General features: G+C 42.0%; 2 protein-coding genes across 2 annotated transcripts; one reads left to right on the top strand and one right to left on the bottom strand.

The window, feature by feature from the left end:
- Positions 1–1,755: 1,755 nt before the first annotated feature.
- On the top strand, positions 1,756–11,663 carry LOC106574550 (ATP synthase F(1) complex catalytic subunit beta, mitochondrial). Its single transcript, XM_014150514.3, has 9 exons — positions 1,756–1,948; positions 4,019–4,192; positions 4,380–4,554; positions 4,738–4,859; positions 4,949–5,133; positions 5,659–5,940; positions 6,070–6,282; positions 7,866–8,067; positions 11,227–11,663. Exons 1-9 carry the CDS (start codon positions 1,846–1,848, stop codon positions 11,322–11,324), a joined length of 1,554 nt encoding a protein of 517 aa, XP_014005989.1. The 5' UTR covers positions 1,756–1,845; the 3' UTR covers positions 11,325–11,663.
- Positions 11,664–12,971: 1,308 nt separating this feature from the next.
- Positions 12,972–17,460, bottom strand: LOC106574554 (retinol dehydrogenase 7). The gene is made up of 5 exons (XM_014150524.3): positions 17,356–17,460; positions 14,447–14,761; positions 13,975–14,233; positions 13,608–13,771; positions 12,972–13,384 (listed from the first exon to the last, which is right to left on the bottom strand). The coding sequence occupies exons 1-5, from the start codon at positions 17,399–17,401 to the stop codon at positions 13,161–13,163; spliced, it is 1,008 nt and encodes a 335-aa protein (XP_014005999.1). The 5' UTR covers positions 17,402–17,460; the 3' UTR covers positions 12,972–13,160.
- Positions 17,461–18,484: the final 1,024 nt, after the last annotated feature.

Genomic DNA, 18,484 nt, shown 5'->3' with positions numbered 1-18,484 from the left:
CACTGGTTGGTAGCATTCATGACCACACTTAATTCCACATGTTGCAACAAAAAAGAGAGTATGAGGATAGAGTGGAAGCACCAAAATGTATAGTGCAGCCCCACACTCTAGTGGAAAGACAGTGTATGTGCTGAAATCGAGCTTGTGCACACTGTACATAGTGTTCTAAACACAGTCTGGGTGTGGAGCTGTGTACAATGCCTTCGGAAAGTATTCAGACCCCATGACTTTATCCACATTTTGTTAGGTTACAGCCTTATTTTAAAATTGCTTAAATTGTTTCTCCCCCCCCCCCCCCCTCAATCTACACACAATACCCTATAATGACAAAGCAAAAACAAGTTTAGAAACTTTTGCTCATTTATAAAAAATTAAAAACTGAAATCACATTTACATAAGTATTCAGACCCTTTACTCAGTAAAGTGTTGGAAGGAGAACCTTCGCCCCAGTCTGAGGTCCTGACCGCTCTGGACAAGGTTTTCATCAAGGATCTCTGTACTTTGTTCCGTTCATCTTTGCTTCGATCCTGATTAGTCTCCCAGTCCCTGCCGCTGAAGAACACCCCCACAGCATGATGCTGCCACCATGCTTCCCCGTAGAGATGGTGCCAGGTTTTCTCCAGGCATGACACTTGAAATTCAGGCTAAAGAGTTGAATCTTGGTTTCATCAGACCAGAGAATCTTGTTTCTCATGGTCTGAGAGTCTTTAGGTGCCTTTTGGCAAACTCCAAGTGAGCTGTCATATGCCTTTTACTTTGGAGTGGCTTCTGTCTGGCCACTCTACCATAAAGCCCTTATTGATGGAGTGCTGCAGAGATGGTTGTCCTTCTGGAAGGTTCTCCCATCTCCACAGAGGAACTCTAGAGCTCTGTCAGAGTGACCATCAGGTTTTTGGTCACCTCCCTGACCAAGCCCCTTCTCCCACCGATTGCTCAGTTTTGCCGGGCGGCCAGCTCAAGGAAAAGTTTGGTACCCTTCCCCAGAAATGTGCCTCGACACAATCATGTCTCGGTGCACTACGGACAATTCCTTCAACCTCATGGCTTGGTTTTTGCTCTGACATGCTCTGTCAACTGTGGGACCTTATATAGACAAGTGTGTGCCTTTTTAATGTCCAATCAATTGAATTTACCACAGGTGGACTCCAATCAAGTTGTAGAAACATTTAAAGGATGATCAATGGAAATAGGATGCACCTGAGCTCAATTTTCGAGTCTCATAGCAAAGGGTCTGAATACTTATGTAAATAAGATATTTCTGTTATTTGTAATAAATTTGCAAAAATTTCTAAAAACCTGTTTTCACTTTGTCTTTATTGGGTATTGTGTGTAGATTGCTGAAGATGTAATTTTTTTTAATCCATTTTAGAATAAGGCTATAACGCAACAAAATGTGGAAAAAGTTAAGGGGTCTGAATACTTTCCAAAGGCAATGTATGTTTGTGTGTTGCTGTGTTTTGGGGAGATGAGTATTCACTTACTTACTGCATTACTTACTGCATTATACACACACACACACACACACACACACACACACACACGCACGCACACACACACAAACCTATAGTGACCTTGAGTTTGAATGTTATCTAGGTTGTTAGAACATTATACATGATTATTCTTGCTGAATTGACATGATACGTGATTTGTAATGTTGCGAAGACAATTACAAGTGTTGTAGTATGACAGTAATATGTGGAAGTAGCAATCAATGTAAAATAAATCACGAAGTGCGCCTGCTCAGTTTGGCCCTGAAGTTGCGCGCACGCTCAGTTCAGCTCCGCGGTCATTCATTATAAAGGCACAAGTCATTTCGTCTCTTTTCCACCTTCAGCCATTTTGACAATGTTAGGAGCTGTGGGACGCTGCTGCACCGGGGCTCTCCAGGCACTTAAGCCTGGGGTCCAGCCCCTGAAGGCCCTTGTTGGCTCTCCATCTGTCCTTGGACGTAAGTTTTGCAAGCATATTGCATGTTACAGGGGTAGCGAACCGTTTGGAGCAGAACTGGTATTAGGCTAACTGCTAGTTAACTTTAGCCCAAAGCTAAACGCTGTCTTCTGTGTAGCAGGCCTCACATTTTTTACCATCCATAATTTCGTGTACTAATTTAATGTTGAACTTACGCCATGCATTCGATTTAATTGTTATATTAATATGTGACGTAAGTACATATAGCTGAGTGACATGATTCTTGTGTAAATTGAAATGACCTTTGTATGACATGAGGTTTGGAGGCTCGCGCTAGTGAGTCCATACTGTGGCTAGTTAGCCAGCTAAGTGTCATTCAATTACTAATTGAATCACTGTCGATGTTATTTCGGAGTAGGCAACTAGCTTAGAACGAGTAGAAATGAACTTCAAAATATTTTGCTTTAACTAACTAGCAGTTTCACTTATTCACACGTCTGGTTAATGTGACGTTACAGTAGTTTGCTAGCCATCTGACAACTAGCTAGGGCTAACTTATTAGGCCAAGTTACAAAAATACCAATGTCACCTTAGTAACTCGGTTGCCTTGACATGTATCGGTCTTCGAAGGTATTCGTTTTTTAAGAATTTGTTAACTAGCTAGCTGATTACTTGAATTGCTGAGCTGTAGCAATTCTCCTGCACAACATGGCCGAAAATACTTGACATTGAGTTTGCTTCGGCGTTTCCGACCTCCCAACTTGCACCCTTTTTGCGTACCAACTACGCAATTCTGTCGGGCACGACATCCGAGTTAAAAGTACGCAGAAATGAATAGGGCCTGAATTTTATTTGCATTTTCATTAAAAAAATCCACTGAGTAAATCTAACGTCCCGATTCTCGAGCTGCAACAGACATGTACGGAGTTCGTGTCAACGGACATGGCGAGTAATACATCATTATTCGAAGTAGCCCCTCCTGTTTGTTGTGATGCTGAGTTTGCCAACTGTCAGCTGTACGTAAACACATGGACAAATCCCCTTTCGACTCCTTGTGTTGTGGAAAGGTAAACACTAATTGTATCAAGCTAACGTTAGCGATCATAAGATGGACATTCAGTGGGCTCTGTGGTGCCAGCAGTTCACTTGCATTTGTTAGTGAAAGAAATTAAATGCAAATACGAAAAATAACTGGTCTCATTTGTGGAAGTGTGAGAAACATTTAATTCTGCGTCCCATTAGTTGTATTTTCCACGTAATATTACGAGGATCACGCAACCAAATAGAATAACTAATTATGATCCACGTCACAAAAAGCATTACTTATATTTATTTTTGATTATACTTTTTTATCTTAGCATTAAATGGAGTCGGGAGTTTGGAAAACTGCGCGATGAAGAATGAGAGTCCGTTATTAGCTATAGAGGCTTCTATAATACCTTTGCACTAGATTTGAGTTTTTCTCAATTTCGAAATGATGTATGTGCGGCAAAGAAATACAATAGGCACCTTTACATAGGCTACAACACTGGCCTCTTCTAGCGAACAGCGTTCCGATTCCCTTTGTGGTAGCCTACTTAAGCTTTGTGTAGGTAGTTTGCACTCTGTGTTATTATGGATAACATGTTTATTTGATGCTCTGCTTCAGACATTTATTCTTATATCAGTGAATGTTTTTTATCGTGGATAAGACTTTTGTACCAAAACGCAACTTATTTGTTTAATTAAACAAACTCTGAGAATGAAGGCCCTTTGTGTTCTTTCTAGTTAATGTTGTTAGTGACTTTCACCATGTGTAAATGGAATGCTGTCAAAAATTCCAACATTTTTAGGCTTCATTTGGTGCAGTCACTCAGGAAAGAACCCCAATTTGGTGTGTTGTATGCATGCGAGTTGAATCTCCAATTTGCTGCACGTGTCTGGTACTCTAAAAAGTTGGACAGGGTTGGCAGGTCTGGGGTTTGCTCTTGTGCACATGGCTAGCTACACAGGTGATATTACATTTCCAACCCTTTACGTTGTGTAGGATATCTTGGCAAGGGTCAGCAGACATCGCGTATTATTGATATTTCACTCAGTCATACGGTTTTGGGTCAATGCACTTTTACAGGTAGAGACTACTCTGCACCTGCTGCTGCTGCTGCCTTCGCCCATGGAAGGATCGTAGCGGTCATCGGTGCCGTCGTTGACGTCCAGTTTGATGAGGGCCTCCCACCCATCCTCAATGCCCTGGAAGTTGCTGGTCGTGAGTCCAGGCTGGTGCTGGAGGTGGCACAACATCTTGGTAAGTCATTTGACCTGCATTTAGAGGCAGCCTAACTTGTATAGAATTGTCTTTTTTGCCAATAATTGGGCAGAGATCAGAATTTGTCTACTTGTGTAAACACAGCCATTGTCTGCAAAGGCATTGTACCAACATTGCATAATCAATAACAGCTTATTCGGATGAAATTTGTTATGTTGACTTTCAGGTGAGAATACTGTGCGTACCATTGCCATGGATGGTACAGAAGGTCTTGTCCGTGGACAGAAGGTTGTAGACACTGGCGATCCCATCAGAATCCCAGTTGGTCCCGAGACCCTGGGCAGAATCATGAACGTCATTGGAGAGCCCATTGACGAGAGGGGACCCATCTCCACTAAGCAGTAAGCACTTTCTCTATCAGCCAATTCATAGTTAGATATGGCAATCACAATATTTACATCCATATTCAATTATTTTTAATGCATGACTACTAGAATCGTCTTGAGACTATGAATGATACACAATTGGAAATTGCTTGTTCAAAGTGAAGTGTTGGCTCTGATTATACATTTTACAAAAATTAGGACCGCAGCCATCCATGCCGAGGCCCCAGAGTTCACTGACATGAGTGTGGAGCAGGAGATCCTGGTAACTGGCATCAAGGTGGTAGATCTGCTGGCTCCCTATGCCAAGGGAGGCAAAATTGGTACGTGGGACAACCAACATCCTCATTGTTACACTTTTCTGCAATTAGCTAATTCAAGTTTAATGACTAAGTTGCTTCCCTTTCTTTAGGTCTGTTTGGTGGTGCTGGTGTGGGCAAGACTGTGTTGATCATGGAGCTGATTAACAACGTGGCCAAGGCCCATGGTGGTTACTCTGTGTTTGCCGGAGTGGGAGAGCGTACCCGTGAGGGAAATGACTTGTACCATGAGATGATTGAGTCAGGTGTCATCAACCTGAAGGACGACACCTCCAAGGTGACCAACTGGTTACATTTGACAGTCATAAGCAGGTGCCTCTAAGGAGTCTTATACAGATTGATGGTATTTAAAGTTGTCACAGGGAAAAATCCCCCAGTTGAATGTCAAAATGTAAGGTGCAATATACAGGAATCGCTCTGACATTTCCTGGTTGTATAAATCCAAAGTCAGGTTTCCCAAAAAGTTATATATTGTAGCATATCACCAGTCTGGAAAGTTGACCACATTACCCACTTGACTTGACGTTCACGTCAGAATTGCATTCATTTCCATTGAAATGCTATGTTTGCCTTGCAGAGATAGTTGCAGTGCGTTTGGTGTGGTACATATGCTGGATATATAGAATGTGTGCATAAACTGCTTGACAGATGGTAGCAAAGGTGAATGTTGTATACATATCCAGATGATGCTGCATACTATTTTGTGCAATGACTTGTCGGTGTGTGTGTGCGACACGTCAGTTTTTATTATGGGTTGACCTAGATATATTCTTTAACGGTGCCCTCTCCTCCACACCACTAGGTAGCGCTGGTGTACGGACAAATGAACGAGCCCCCAGGCGCCCGTGCCCGTGTGGCTCTGACTGGTCTGACCGTGGCGGAGTATTTCCGTGACCAGGAGGGTCAGGATGTGCTGCTCTTCATCGACAACATCTTCCGCTTCACCCAGGCTGGCTCCGAGGTGTCTGCCCTGCTGGGTCGAATCCCCTCCGCTGTGGGTTACCAGCCTACCCTTGCCACTGACATGGGTACCATGCAGGAGAGAATCACCACCACCAAGAAGGGTTCCATCACCTCTGTGCAGGTAAGCTGGAGTTCAAGCAGCATAGGCCTGTTGGAGGGCCATGCAAACATGGCAGTCTGTAGTACCAATAGTCTGACATGGCTTCAAGACTGAAATGCTACGTGACTGTAACAACCTGTCTTCTCTAAGGCCATCTATGTGCCAGCTGATGATTTGACTGATCCCGCCCCTGCCACCACCTTCGCTCACTTGGACGCCACCACTGTGCTGTCCCGTGCCATCGCTGAGCTGGGAATCTACCCTGCTGTTGATCCCCTGGATTCCACCTCCCGTATCATGGACCCCAACATTGTCGGCGCTGAGCACTATGACGTTGCTCGTGGTGTGCAGAAGATCCTCCAGGTTAGTGTCTTAAAGCCCCCCCCCCCCTGGTGTCAGTCACCCCAACCTTTAAGTTTTGTTTGTTTAACAGGGACAGTGCATGTTCTGTTTCAGTAGAAGTGCTGGATTTAGCCACCTGGCAAATTTTCAGATGCACACACTGGCAGGTTATTAAACCATTCCATTTACATACATTTACATTTAAGTCATTTAGCAGACGCTCTTAACCAGAGCGACTTACAAATTGGTGCATTCACCTTATGATATCCAGTGGAACAACCACTTTACAATAGTGCATCTAAATCTTTTGGGGGGGGGGGGGGGGGTTAGAAGGATTACTTTATCCTGTCCTAGGTATTCCTTAAAGAGGTGGGGTTTCAGGTGTCTCCGGAAGGTGGTGATTGACTCCGCTGTCCTGGCGTCGTGAGGGAGCATGTTCCACCATTGGGGTGCCAGAGCAGCGAACAGTTTTGACTGGGCTGAGCGGGAACTGTGCTTCCGCAGAGGTAGGGAGGCGAGCAGGCCAGAGGTGGATGAACGCAGTGCCCTTGTTTGGGTGTAGGGCCTGATCAGAGCCTGAAGGTATGGAGGTGCCGTTCCCTTCACAGCTCCGTAGGCAATCACCATGGTCTTGTAGCGGATGCGAGCTTCAACTGGAAGCCAGTGGAGAGAGCGGAGGAGCGGGGTGACGTGAGAGAACTTGGGAAGGTTGAACACCAGACGGGCTGCGGCGTTCTGGATGAGTTGTAGGGGTTTAATGGCACAGGCAGGGAGCCCAGCCAACAGCGAGTTGCAGTAATCCAGACGGGAGATGACAAGTGCCTGGATTAGGGCCTTGCGCCGCTTCCTGTGAGGCAGGGTCGTACTCTGCGAATGTTGTAGAGCATGAACCTACAGGATCGGGTCACCGCCTTGATGTTAGTGGAGAACGACAGGGTGTTGTCCAGGATCACGCCAAGGTTCTTAGCACTCTGGGAGGAGGGGACAAGGGAGTTGTCAACCGTGATTGTGAGATCATGGAACGGGCAGTCCTTCCCCGGGAGGAAGAGCAGCGCCGTCTTGCCGAGGTTCAGCTTGACCTGGTGATCCGTCGTCCACACTGATATGTCTGACAGACATGCACAGATGCGATTCGCCGCCTGGTTATCAGAAGGGGGAAAGGAGAAGATTAATTGTGTGTCGTCTGCATAGCAATGATAGGAGAGACCATGTGAGGATATGACAGAGCCAAGTGACTTGGTGTATAGCGAGAATAGGAGAGGGCCTAGAACAGAGCCCTGGGGGACACCAGTGGTGAGAGCGCATGGTGCGGAGACAGATTCTCGCCACGCCACCTGGTAGGAGCGACCTGTCAGGTAGGACGCAATCCAAGCGTGGGCCGCGCCGGAGATGCCCAACATTCCCATGACAATGAGCACATGCAGAGCAACATAGGACAAGCAACACGTAGCATGCATGCAGAGAGCAATAACGGTGGCGTAAAATGCTTAAAAGTAAGTGTTACACACCTCACAATCTACAGATATGGAACGCGGCAGTACACAGCTTCTAATAATGAATGACCGACCTTGCCCTTAACATTATGCCTACAACTCTCCCCTCAGGACTATAAGTCCCTGCAGGATATCATTGCAATCCTGGGTATGGATGAGTTGTCTGAGGAGGACAAGCTGATTGTGTCTCGTGCCCGCAAGATCCAGCGTTTCTTGTCCCAGCCCTTCCAGGTGGCAGAAGTCTTCACTGGTCACGCTGGCAAGCTGGTGCCACTCAAGGAGACCATCAGTGGCTTCCAGAGCATTCTAAATGGTACGTAGTACTTGTGATTTGGTTTAAAGATGCACTGTGATATGACGTAGATACGCAAAGTAAACCGCTTAGTGGGTCAATTTCTGCAACTACTAAGAGCATTAGAAGCATGAGGTTAACCTGTCTGGGAACGTGGGACGCAAGCATCCCACCCCTGGTACATCCTATCAACAGCAGGTGAAATATCAAGGGCGCCAAATTTGAAAACAATTAAATGTCATAATTCAAATTTCTCAAACATACAACTATCTTACACCCTTTGAAAAATAAACATCTCCTTAATCTAACCACGTTGTCCGATTTCAAAAAGGCTTTACGGCGGAAGCATAAAGTTAGATTATGTTAGGACAGTACATTGAAAATAGCTGTGTAATGTTTTGTCAATGCAAAGACAGGCGTCACCAAAAGCAGAGAACCAGCTAAAATTATGCACTAACCTTTGACAATCTTCATCAGATGACACTCCTAGGACATTGTTAGACAATACATGCATTTTTTGTTCTATCAAGTTCATATTTATATCCAAAAACAGCGTTTTACTATGGCATTGATGTTGAGGAAATATTTTCCCTCCAATACCGCCAGTCAATCAGCAAAACAAATTAAATAATTACTATTCGAAAATATTATATTGTCATTCAAAGAATTATAGATTAACATCTCTTGAATGCAACCGCATTGCCAGATTTAAAAATAACTTTACTGGGAAATCACACTTTGCAATAATCTGAGTACTGCGCCCAGAAAAATAGGCTACGCGATAGACTAAGCGCCATGTTGGGGAGAGCTAAAATCAAAAATACTATGTAAATAATCCTTTACCATTTATCTTCATTAGAAGGCACTTCCAGGAATCCCAGGTCCATAACAAATGTAGTTTTGTTTGAAAAAGCTCATCATTTATGTCCAAAAAGCTCCGTGTTAGCGCGTCCTGTAGGCTACTCAAAAACATGAAAGACGCCCGCCGGACTTGTCTTCATCAAAGGAAAAAAAATATTTACGTTCGTTCAAACGTTGTATAGCATAAATCATTAGGTCCTTTTTCAATCAGAACTTCAATAATATTCAAGGCGGACGATTGCATTCTCTTTTAAAACGTATTGGAACGAGAGTACCCAAACATGCACTCGCGTGCCAGAGTCGTATCGGCCATCCGCTTATGACCAACGTTCCAAGTCTCTTGTTCAGTCAGTTTTCAGACTCAAACCACTTTGTAAAGACTGGTGACATCTAGTGGATGGCGTAGGAAGTGCTCAATGATTAATACGTCCCTGTGTTTCAATGGCATAGGCTTAAAAGTCATTCAACACATCAGGTATCCACTTCCTGTCAGAATTTGTCTCAGGGTTTTGACTGCCATATGAGTTCTGTTATACTTACAGACACCATTCAAACAGTTTTAGAAAATTCAGTGTTTTCTATCCAAATCTGTTAATATGCATATCCTAGCTTCTGAGTTGGTGTAGGAGGCAGTTAAAAATGGGCACATTTTTTTTCAAAATTCTCAATACTGCCCCCTATCCCCAACAGGTTTGAACCTCTCTAGGGTAGGTGGCACCAAATCGTCCCACCTACGTAACAGCCAGTGTAATCCCGTGGTGCGTTATTCAAAAACCTCAAATGCATAAACTTCAATTTTTCAAACATGACTATTTTACACCATTTTAAAGACAAGACTCTCGTTAATCTAACCACACTGTCCGATTTCAAAAAGGCTTTACAACGAAAGCAAAACATTAGATTGTCAGCAGAGTACCCAGCCAGAAATAATCAGACACCCATTTTTCAAGCTAGCATATAATGTCACATAAACCCAAACCACAGCTAAATGCGCACTAACCTTTGATCTTCATCAGATGACAACCCTAGGACATTGTTATACAATACATGCATGTTTTGTTCACTCAAGTTCATATTTGTATCAAAAAACAGCTTTTTACATTAGCATGTGACGTGCATTCCCACCGAACACTGCCGGTGAATTTACTAAATTACTCACGATAAACGTTCACAAAAAGCATAATTATTTTAAGAATTATAGATACAGAACTCCTCTATGCACTCAATATGTCTGATTTTAAAATAGCTTTTCGGTGAAAGCACATTTTGCAATATTCTCAGTAGATAGCCCGGCATCACAGGGCTAGCTATTTAGACACCCAGCAAGTTTGGCATTCACCAAAGTCAGATTTACTATAAGAAAAATGTTATTACCTTTGCTGTCTTCGTCAGAATGCACTCCCAGGACTTCTACTTCAATAACAAATGTTGGTTTGGTTCAAAATAATCCATAGTTATATCCAAACAGCGGCGTTTTGTTTGTGCGTTCAAGACACTATCCGAAAGGGTAAATAAGGGTGACGAGCATGGCGCAATTCGTGACAAAAAAATTCTAAATATTCCATTACCGTACTTCAAAGCATGTCAACCGCTGTTTAAAATCAATTTTTATGCAATTTTTCTCATAAAAAAGCGATAATATTCCGACCGGGAATCTGCGTTTAGGTAAACAGACTAAAGAAAATAAAGCATTCGGTCGACTCGGGCACGCGCCTAAGCCCATAGTACTCTGATCGGCCACTTGCCAAAAGCGATAATGTGTTTCAGCCAGAGGCTGCCTCTATCGTTCAGCTTTTTCCCAGGCTCTGAGAGCCTATGGGAGCCGTAGGAAGTGTCACGTTAGAGCAAAGATCCTCAGTCTTCAATAAAAAGAGCCAAGATGAAACAACTTGTCAGACAGGCCACTTCCTGCATGGAATCTTCTCAGGTTTTGGCCTGCCATTTGAGTTCTGTTATACACAGACACCATTCAAACAGTTTTAGAAACTTTAGGGTGTTTTCTATCCAAAGCCAATAATTATATGCATATTCTAGTTACTGGGCAGGAGTAGTAACCAGATTAAATCGGGTACGTTTTTTTTCCGGCCGTGTCAATACTGCCCCCTAGCCCTAACAGGTTAAACTTCGCTGTTTTGGTGATGTGTCTCCAATGTAACTGAATCGAATAATGCTTAGTCTTGCTTATCGCAATATCTGCAGTGCTGCTCGTGGCAACGTCATTTCTGTCCGTCTACCTTTATACTGATGAATTTCCTTGGTGTTGCCGGTGTGAATTTCTGCTTGTTTTGAGCTAAGTGTATGGTCATTCTTTCCCTCCAGGTGAGTACGATGCCCTGCCCGAGCAGGCTTTCTACATGGTCGGACCCATTGAGGAGGTGGTTGAGAAGGCTGCACAGATGGCTAAGGATCTCGCATAAGTTCATCTATAACTGAGGGAAGGAGGGAGAAAAGGAAAGAAATGCAGGGTTGCGTAGGAGCACTTGATTTGTAAGAATGTCACATGCCACAATTATCTGTCATCCTGAAAAGTTATTTAATGTTTCCAATGAAAGATGGAATAAAGATCTGTCTTGACAATTTTGTTTGGTCTCGACTGTATATTTTGTAGCATTTTTCAATGTATTGTAGAAATGCTATTCCGGTCTGGGTGCTGTCAGACTGGTTGTAAAATGTCATCCTACAGCACTGATCCACTAGATGGCGTTCAAAGGCTTTGTACAATGCTTGAGTGACTAAATAAAACAGCTGTCAAAGTTGAGGGGTGTTTGTCTTTCCTTGCATGAAGTGCAGTGATATATTTGTAAGATGCTTTTTAGACCAGCATGTGATGCATTTTAAGACATACAGTAACTATAAAATCATTGTACCATCTAAACTGCTGTGAAACCTCATTCGACAACCAAAAGCTGTTAGACGCTGGTGTGGGAAGCATAAATGGAAAAGATCTACTGCTTTTAGACTTGATTTCAATAAGTCATTGATCCATATAACTAAGTTGGGTTGTGCCAAAAAGTTAAATAGAGCTAAGAAATGTTCAAAAACAGCACTAACACATGCAATCCAGATTCCTACCACAGCTGCAATTGTAAAGGCCAACTGACAGTTCTGATACTAAACTTTTCTTTGCTGCAGATACATTGAGTGGGTGGAGGACAAGTTTGAACTCGCTAGCCCTGCTCAGCAGAGACGTGGACATGTTAATGTACAGCACCAGTCAAAAGCTATATTTTTGAAATGTTCTACATTGTAGCATAATGAAGACCAAACAATGAAATATCATGTAATCAAAAAGTGAATTTGAGGTTCTTCATAGTAGCCACCCTTTGCTTTGACTGCTTTGCACAGTCTTGGCATTCTCTCAACCAGCTTCATGAACACTTATTTTTTTTTTGGTTACTACATTATTCCATAGTTTGAAGTATTCTCTATTCCAGAATGTAGAAATGGTCAAAATAAAAACCCTTGAATGACTAGGTGTCAACTTTTGACTGGTACTGTATGTATTTAAGGTAAAAATCTGACATGGGCTGCAAGATCAAAATAAGTGTAAATCTTTCATAGATGTACTTATCTCCTACCAATATTTAAATTTTTTATAGAATTTAAGTCCTGAACGTAGAGGTATTTGAATCATACCGGCTAATATCAGTGAAGTTGAGAATCTGAATGATTCAAAGCTTGTGAACTTCCTTTTTGGTCACTTATTGCAGGTTAACCTTCAACATACCAATATCAGCACACCAAGGACAAAGACTGTCAAACCTTGACCTTAATCCCCATTTATCTTGTAAAGTTTTCAAAGACCAACCCAACACTGCCCAGAGATGGAAGAGGATGCGAGACATCCCACAAATTCTGTTTCAATGGAAGTCAATGAATTAAGTAGACCAGACCCAGCTGCGATTGAATGGGTGTCCATTGGTAGTGCCACTCCCTTAAGTAAACTAACTTAATTTTTTTTCCAATGATGAACGGCCTGAGTGAACTGTCTTCAGTTATCCATTATCTTTGATACTGGCATAGAGAATGCACTGAATAAAAGAGGGGAAATAGGTGGTACCAAATAGCAATTATGGCTTTTATTTTTTTGTCAGAGGTTAAACCATGTCTGTAGCAAAGCTTACATCATGCTGTATTTTGGCATGCAGACCGGAGGATACAAAGGTGTTATATACATTAAAGACAAGCAGTAGCACAGCACAATAAAGTATTTGTTCTGACAGCATATAAACACTGACAATCTTACGGCACCCTTAGTAGACAGCCTTGGCTGGAATGATGGCTTTCTTGAGCAGTAGCCAGTCGACGAACCTGGTTGGCATGTAGGACATAGGGATCCAGAAGAGCTTGGCGTCCCACCCTGGCGAGTAACGGGTGCGAGGACGGACTGCAGAGACGGCGTGCTCCATACAGCTCACCACCTTCATCAGGTCGGCGTCGGACATCTTGGCAAGCTTCTCCCTCATCCTCATGTCCACTAGAAGGGACAGGGAAGGTTTGTCTTTAGCTATTCAAGATGGCCACCTACACTAGAACATTGGGGTGAATAATGCTTTCTGAATAGATCAAATCCTTTGAAAGACTGATGTCACAGAGGGCAGACAGAATAAAAAAATTGCCAAATATTGCATAGGCTATAGAAAACATTTGTGCAAATTAATACATTCCAGAATGCAGGAAAATAAAACTTTTATATTTACCCTTGTCCAAATAATCAGGTCCATAATCATCTCTGACTTCTTGCGGCATCTTCTCCCACAGCTGCTTGAAGCTTTTCCCCAGGACTATCCAGTCGGTCATGGTGGTCTTGAAAAAGCCTGGCTCAATGCAGATGACTTTGACTCCGAAAGGTACCATGTTTCTCCTGAAAAACAAGGTAACAAAACTTCTGTTTACAAATTTACTCCTGATATGTTACAGATTTTTATAGTTTCATTCGCTGAAGTCAAACAGTCAAAGTTGTATTGCTTATGGTTCACCATTGCTAGATTACTGAATGTATGTAAAAAAAAACAAAAAAACACTGATGAAAAATATGGCATGGATAGGATAATGTTCTTGTTTCACCTGAGACTGTCATTGAAGGCCTCCACTCCATACTTAGACACGGTGTAAGGTCCTCCACCTGGACTGATCCTGCCGAACACACTGGCTACGTTGACCACGCGACCCCTGGCCTTCTTGATGAGGGGCAGCACACTCAGGGTGACTGCGATGACCCCGTTCAGGTTCACGTCCAGCATGGACTTGTAGTCATCAATGGTCAGCCAATCACAGGGGGCCGAGGGCATGGCCACGCCTGCGTTGTTCACCACAGCCCACAGGCCTAGAAGGTGACAGGTCATTAGGTAGCTCTCTGAACATCCATTATTTCACAGGTGTTTGATAAGAAGAGGACGTGAGGACAAAGATTCCGGCACTCAACATGAATGTCAACACATGTAACTGAACTGGTAATATTGCATAATTTGACTGGAAACAAAATGATGATGACGATAGATAGGACTGTTTGCTTTTCAATATAAACACTGACACTCACCCCTAGCCCCAACTTTGTCTTTAATCAAAGCAGCTGCTTTGTCGACGCTCTCGTTCTTTTTGACATCCAGGTGGAGGGTAGTGAATCTGCCTGAACAGGCCTTCCTCAGATCTTCCTCTCCCTTCTCTGTGAAGCAGGATGCGATCACACAGAAACCCAGCTCGTCCAGATGTCTGGCCAGTAGGTTGCCGAAACCAGAGTCACACCCCGTGATGTAGACATATTTGTCTCCTTTGTCTGGGACTCTGGGGATCTCCCGGAACCAGCGGTACAGGTAGTAAAACACCACCAGTCCAAGGAGGTACAGAAACATGTCTGGGACAGGATGAGACAGACAGCCTTTTAATAGCCTTCCCTGTAGCTCAGTAGCCTTCCCTGTAGCTCAGTTGGTAGAGCATGGTGTTTGCAACACCAGGGTTGTGGGTTCGATTCCCACGGGGGGCCAGCACAGAAAAAAAAAAAAAAAAAAAATGTATGTAATTGTATGAAATGTATGCATTCACTACTGTAAGTCGCTCTGGATAAGAGCGTCTGCTAAATGACTAAAATGTAATGTAAATGTAATAAGTCATCTCTAGTTTATCAACATTTTAAGCTAAAGGTTCTGATCTGTTGTGTCAGCCACATTGCATAAAACAGGTTTATTGATGCTAGTGGTTGTATTCATTTGGGATCTATCGCATCCCACAACTGTCCCAGACTATGTTTGGAATATTTATTTCTCACACAGAATTGAATAGTCAACTTTTGCACTATGGGGGATAGTAGACTGACATAGGCTAGTGATTTTGCTGTTCGTTAGTCCTACTCATCTTGTTGGCTGATGAAAAGTAAATGTGGACAGTTCCTTCAATACGCAACACGGAATTGGATAAGGATGCACGCAGTTGCGTCCCCAATGGGTCTGTTAACTTGTAGCCTGTGAGAAAGTCCCGATCACGTGATGAGAGCTTTGTGGATTACACAGCACTCAGGGAGAAGGGTACAAAGCCGCACTCTGGGCTGCAAAATGCATGGATTTTTTTAGGGTGCATTACATCCACAAAGGGGATGCCGCTGTGAAATTCGAGGCAATATCAAGTGCTTGTCAAATTTTGAATGAGCCACTATTGGAGTGTGTACAACCTGCGCAAAAAAACAAAGCAGAGCTCATGCCTTTCAAGCGACTTTTTTTTCAAATCATCATTAGAGTCTCATCATGCAGCCTTACAATGTATTAAAAATCAAAACATATAGCCCAACGTTTGTAGAACAACTAAAGTTACATTAATAACTCTAAATTAAGCATATACTGTAGGAGTACCTATTTCTTTGTTAACCGCTCAACACAGAATAGCCGCCGCATGTGCGCACTCCCTCAAATCGTTTGGAAAAAATATATTTTATTCAGCTTTGTTCAATTGTATTCTTCATAATATAAAATAATGCCATGGAATTATAAGCAAATCTTGTCTGCTAAATGAACTAGTGTAGCCCACAGCCATTTGGCATAGCCACATCAAGACAACTCAGAGTATGCTATTATTTTCTTCTGAAATAGACTATTTTCTTCATATCATGCTTTTTTTGTTGACCTGTTTAAAATAAATAATGGATTTATTGTGAAAGTGTAGGCTACATTCAGTGGTGTAAAGTACTTAAGTAAAAATACTTTAAAGTACTACTTAAGTATTTTTGGGTATCTGTATTTGACTATTTTTGACTTTTACTTCACTACATTCCTGAAGAAAAGGATGTACTTTTTACTCCATACATTTTCCCTGACACACAAAAGTACTCGTTACATTTTGAATGCTTAGCAGGACAGGAAAATGGTCTAATTCACGCACTTAAAGAGAAAATACCTGGTCATCCCTGCTGCTTCTGATCTGACAGACTCACTAAACACAAATGCTTTGTTTCTATGTTATGTTGGCGTGTGCCCTTGGCTATCCGTAAATAAAAAAAGAACATCGTGCGATCTGGATTGCTTAATATAAGGAATTTGAAATGATTTCTACTTTTACTTTTGATACATAAATATATTTTAGCAATTACATTTACTTTTGATACTTAAGTATATTTAAAACCCAAGTACTGTTTTACTTTACTCAAGTAGGATTTTACTGGGGGACTCACTTTTTCTTGAGTCATTTTCTATTAAGCCCCACCCACCATTCCTCAGTGTACCAAACGAAGTCCTTGCCCCATCACAGCAACTTACAGAAATATGCACATTACACAATATGCGGTTAGACATACACCAAGTGGGATGATTGGATCCGCCTTTCACAGTTCATCAGTAATATGCGTCATGTAACAGTAGCTTATAGTAATACAGTTATTGTAGTTATTCAGTCCGTAAGATCATCAGAAAAATACTTTGACGATCAACCACAATTCATGGAGTTCATTGGAATGACAGATACACAGGCTGGAACAGAACGAGGATCAACAGTTATGTGCCGGTTTCAACGTGTACTCTTGTGCAGTTGCTCTTTGTAAATTATCCACTACAAAATGAGCCAATGTCTTGCCAAAATGTCCTTAAAACCACAACTAACAAATACTATTGAAAATGTGGTTCAAATAAACTGGAAGGAATCTGTGCAACACTCCTGCATTTCTATTTGAGTGTAATGTGAATCTCATGTTATATGCAAGTTCTCGGTGTTTCAACTAACACAATATGGACAGTTGACAGAAGTGAAAATCCATTAAAAACATATCAAAGTACTTTTTTACTATTGAAGAAAAAAACACTATTTTACTATTGAAGAAAACTGTCAAACTCTCCATTTCAATAACACGAATGCGCACTGTCCATTACATAATAATAAATATTTGTTCGATCAATTATGATAGCTAGCCTATCCTCAACTTTTGCATGTTCAAGAAGACTACAGTCTGGTGGAATATTGAAGTCTTACCAGTCTGAAATGTTCCACGCCAGCGCAAGAAAGTAACAGTTTTCATAAACTCCGCAAGACCAAACTCTGCACAAGGACGTCACATGTCTAGCTCTGACCAATCGGAGCCAAGTTATGTCATTCGAATAAATTAGGTCAAAAATGATTTCATTACACCTCCTTTGACAGGAACTTGAAACCACTGAACGTTCTCTTGACTTCAATATGGAAGGAATATGAAAGTATTCCTTCATCCATATTTCATCAATGTCTAATAGATGACAAAAAATGAAATTAGGCCTGCATATTAAATCCCGATATAATTAATACAAATATGATTTTTACAGAAAATGTGTTTTACATTTTAAAATATGGTTGCCATGGATTATCATTTCAAATATACTGAACAAAAATATGAACGCAACATGTAAAGTGTTCGTCCCAGTGATGCCAATTTAGCAATTTTGTTGCTAGATTTAGCAATTTTTCAGAGTACCCTGGCAACTTTTTTTCAAACAGCACCTAGCAACAAATTTAGCTACTTTTAAAAATGTTTTTGGAACTTTTAGTAACTTTTGAAAAGTGACTCAAACGCTAAAATGCATTTTCCCTCTAAATGACACCAAACCGATTTTCTCTGTCACACACTCAGTCACAACACACAGTGTGCCTGGCTACAAAAGTGCATTGAGTGACGTCAGCAGCAGCAGGCCAGCAGCAATTTCAGCAAATTGCAAGTCATTGTTGGCTGACTGCAGCAGCAGTAGTATGCGTTCGACGAGACAAACCCAATGAATATAGTTGGTCACAAATGTTTGATCTTGAACAGAAATTACAACATCAATCAACATGTCTCAATCAAAATTGCATAGCCAGAAGTACAGAAAAGGGAGTCTGTACCTGAATTTAAAGGGTGGCTGAAGCCAGTAATTGGGGATGATTGTCGGCCATACTGTGCGTACTGGAAATCAGAAATGCTTGCAAAAATGTATGACATCAAAAAACATTGTGCTACAGCAAAGCATATAAATAAATCAAAACCGTACAACCCCACAATGCAGTCTACATTACCACAGTTGGTTAAGAAAGTGGATAACTGCAAAAGCGCGGAAGCTACTATGGCAATGGCCATTGCAGAGCATTGTTCGCT

This window comes from Salmo salar, chromosome 16 (genome assembly GCF_965601325.2).
Source record: "Salmo salar chromosome 16, fSalSal1, whole genome shotgun sequence".
Taxonomy (NCBI): Eukaryota; Metazoa; Chordata; class Actinopteri; order Salmoniformes; family Salmonidae; genus Salmo; species Salmo salar.
Note: the sequence above shows the minus strand (reverse complement) of the source record. Positions and strands in the feature narration are given on the sequence as shown.

Bases quoted from the DNA above. Each gene is read 5' to 3' on its own strand.
- LOC106574550 (XM_014150514.3), top strand. From the start codon at position 1,846: ATGTTAGGAGCTGTGGGACGCTGCTGCACCGGGGCTCTCCAGGCACTT. The intron at 5,134-5,658 runs GTGACCAACTGG...CCACACCACTAG, and splicing joins TGAAGGACGACACCTCCAAG to GTAGCGCTGGTGTACGGACA. The intron at 6,283-7,865 runs GTTAGTGTCTTA...CTCTCCCCTCAG, and splicing joins GTGTGCAGAAGATCCTCCAG to GACTATAAGTCCCTGCAGGA.
- LOC106574554 (XM_014150524.3), bottom strand. From the start codon at position 17,401: ATGAAAACTGTTACTTTCTTGCGCTGGCGTGGAACATTTCAGACTG. The intron at 14,234-14,446 runs GTGAGTGTCAGT...GTCACCTTCTAG, and splicing joins AGACAAAGTTGGGGCTAGGG to GCCTGTGGGCTGTGGTGAAC. The intron at 13,385-13,607 runs GTAAATATAAAA...TGTCCCTTCTAG, and splicing joins ACCTGATTATTTGGACAAGG to TGGACATGAGGATGAGGGAG.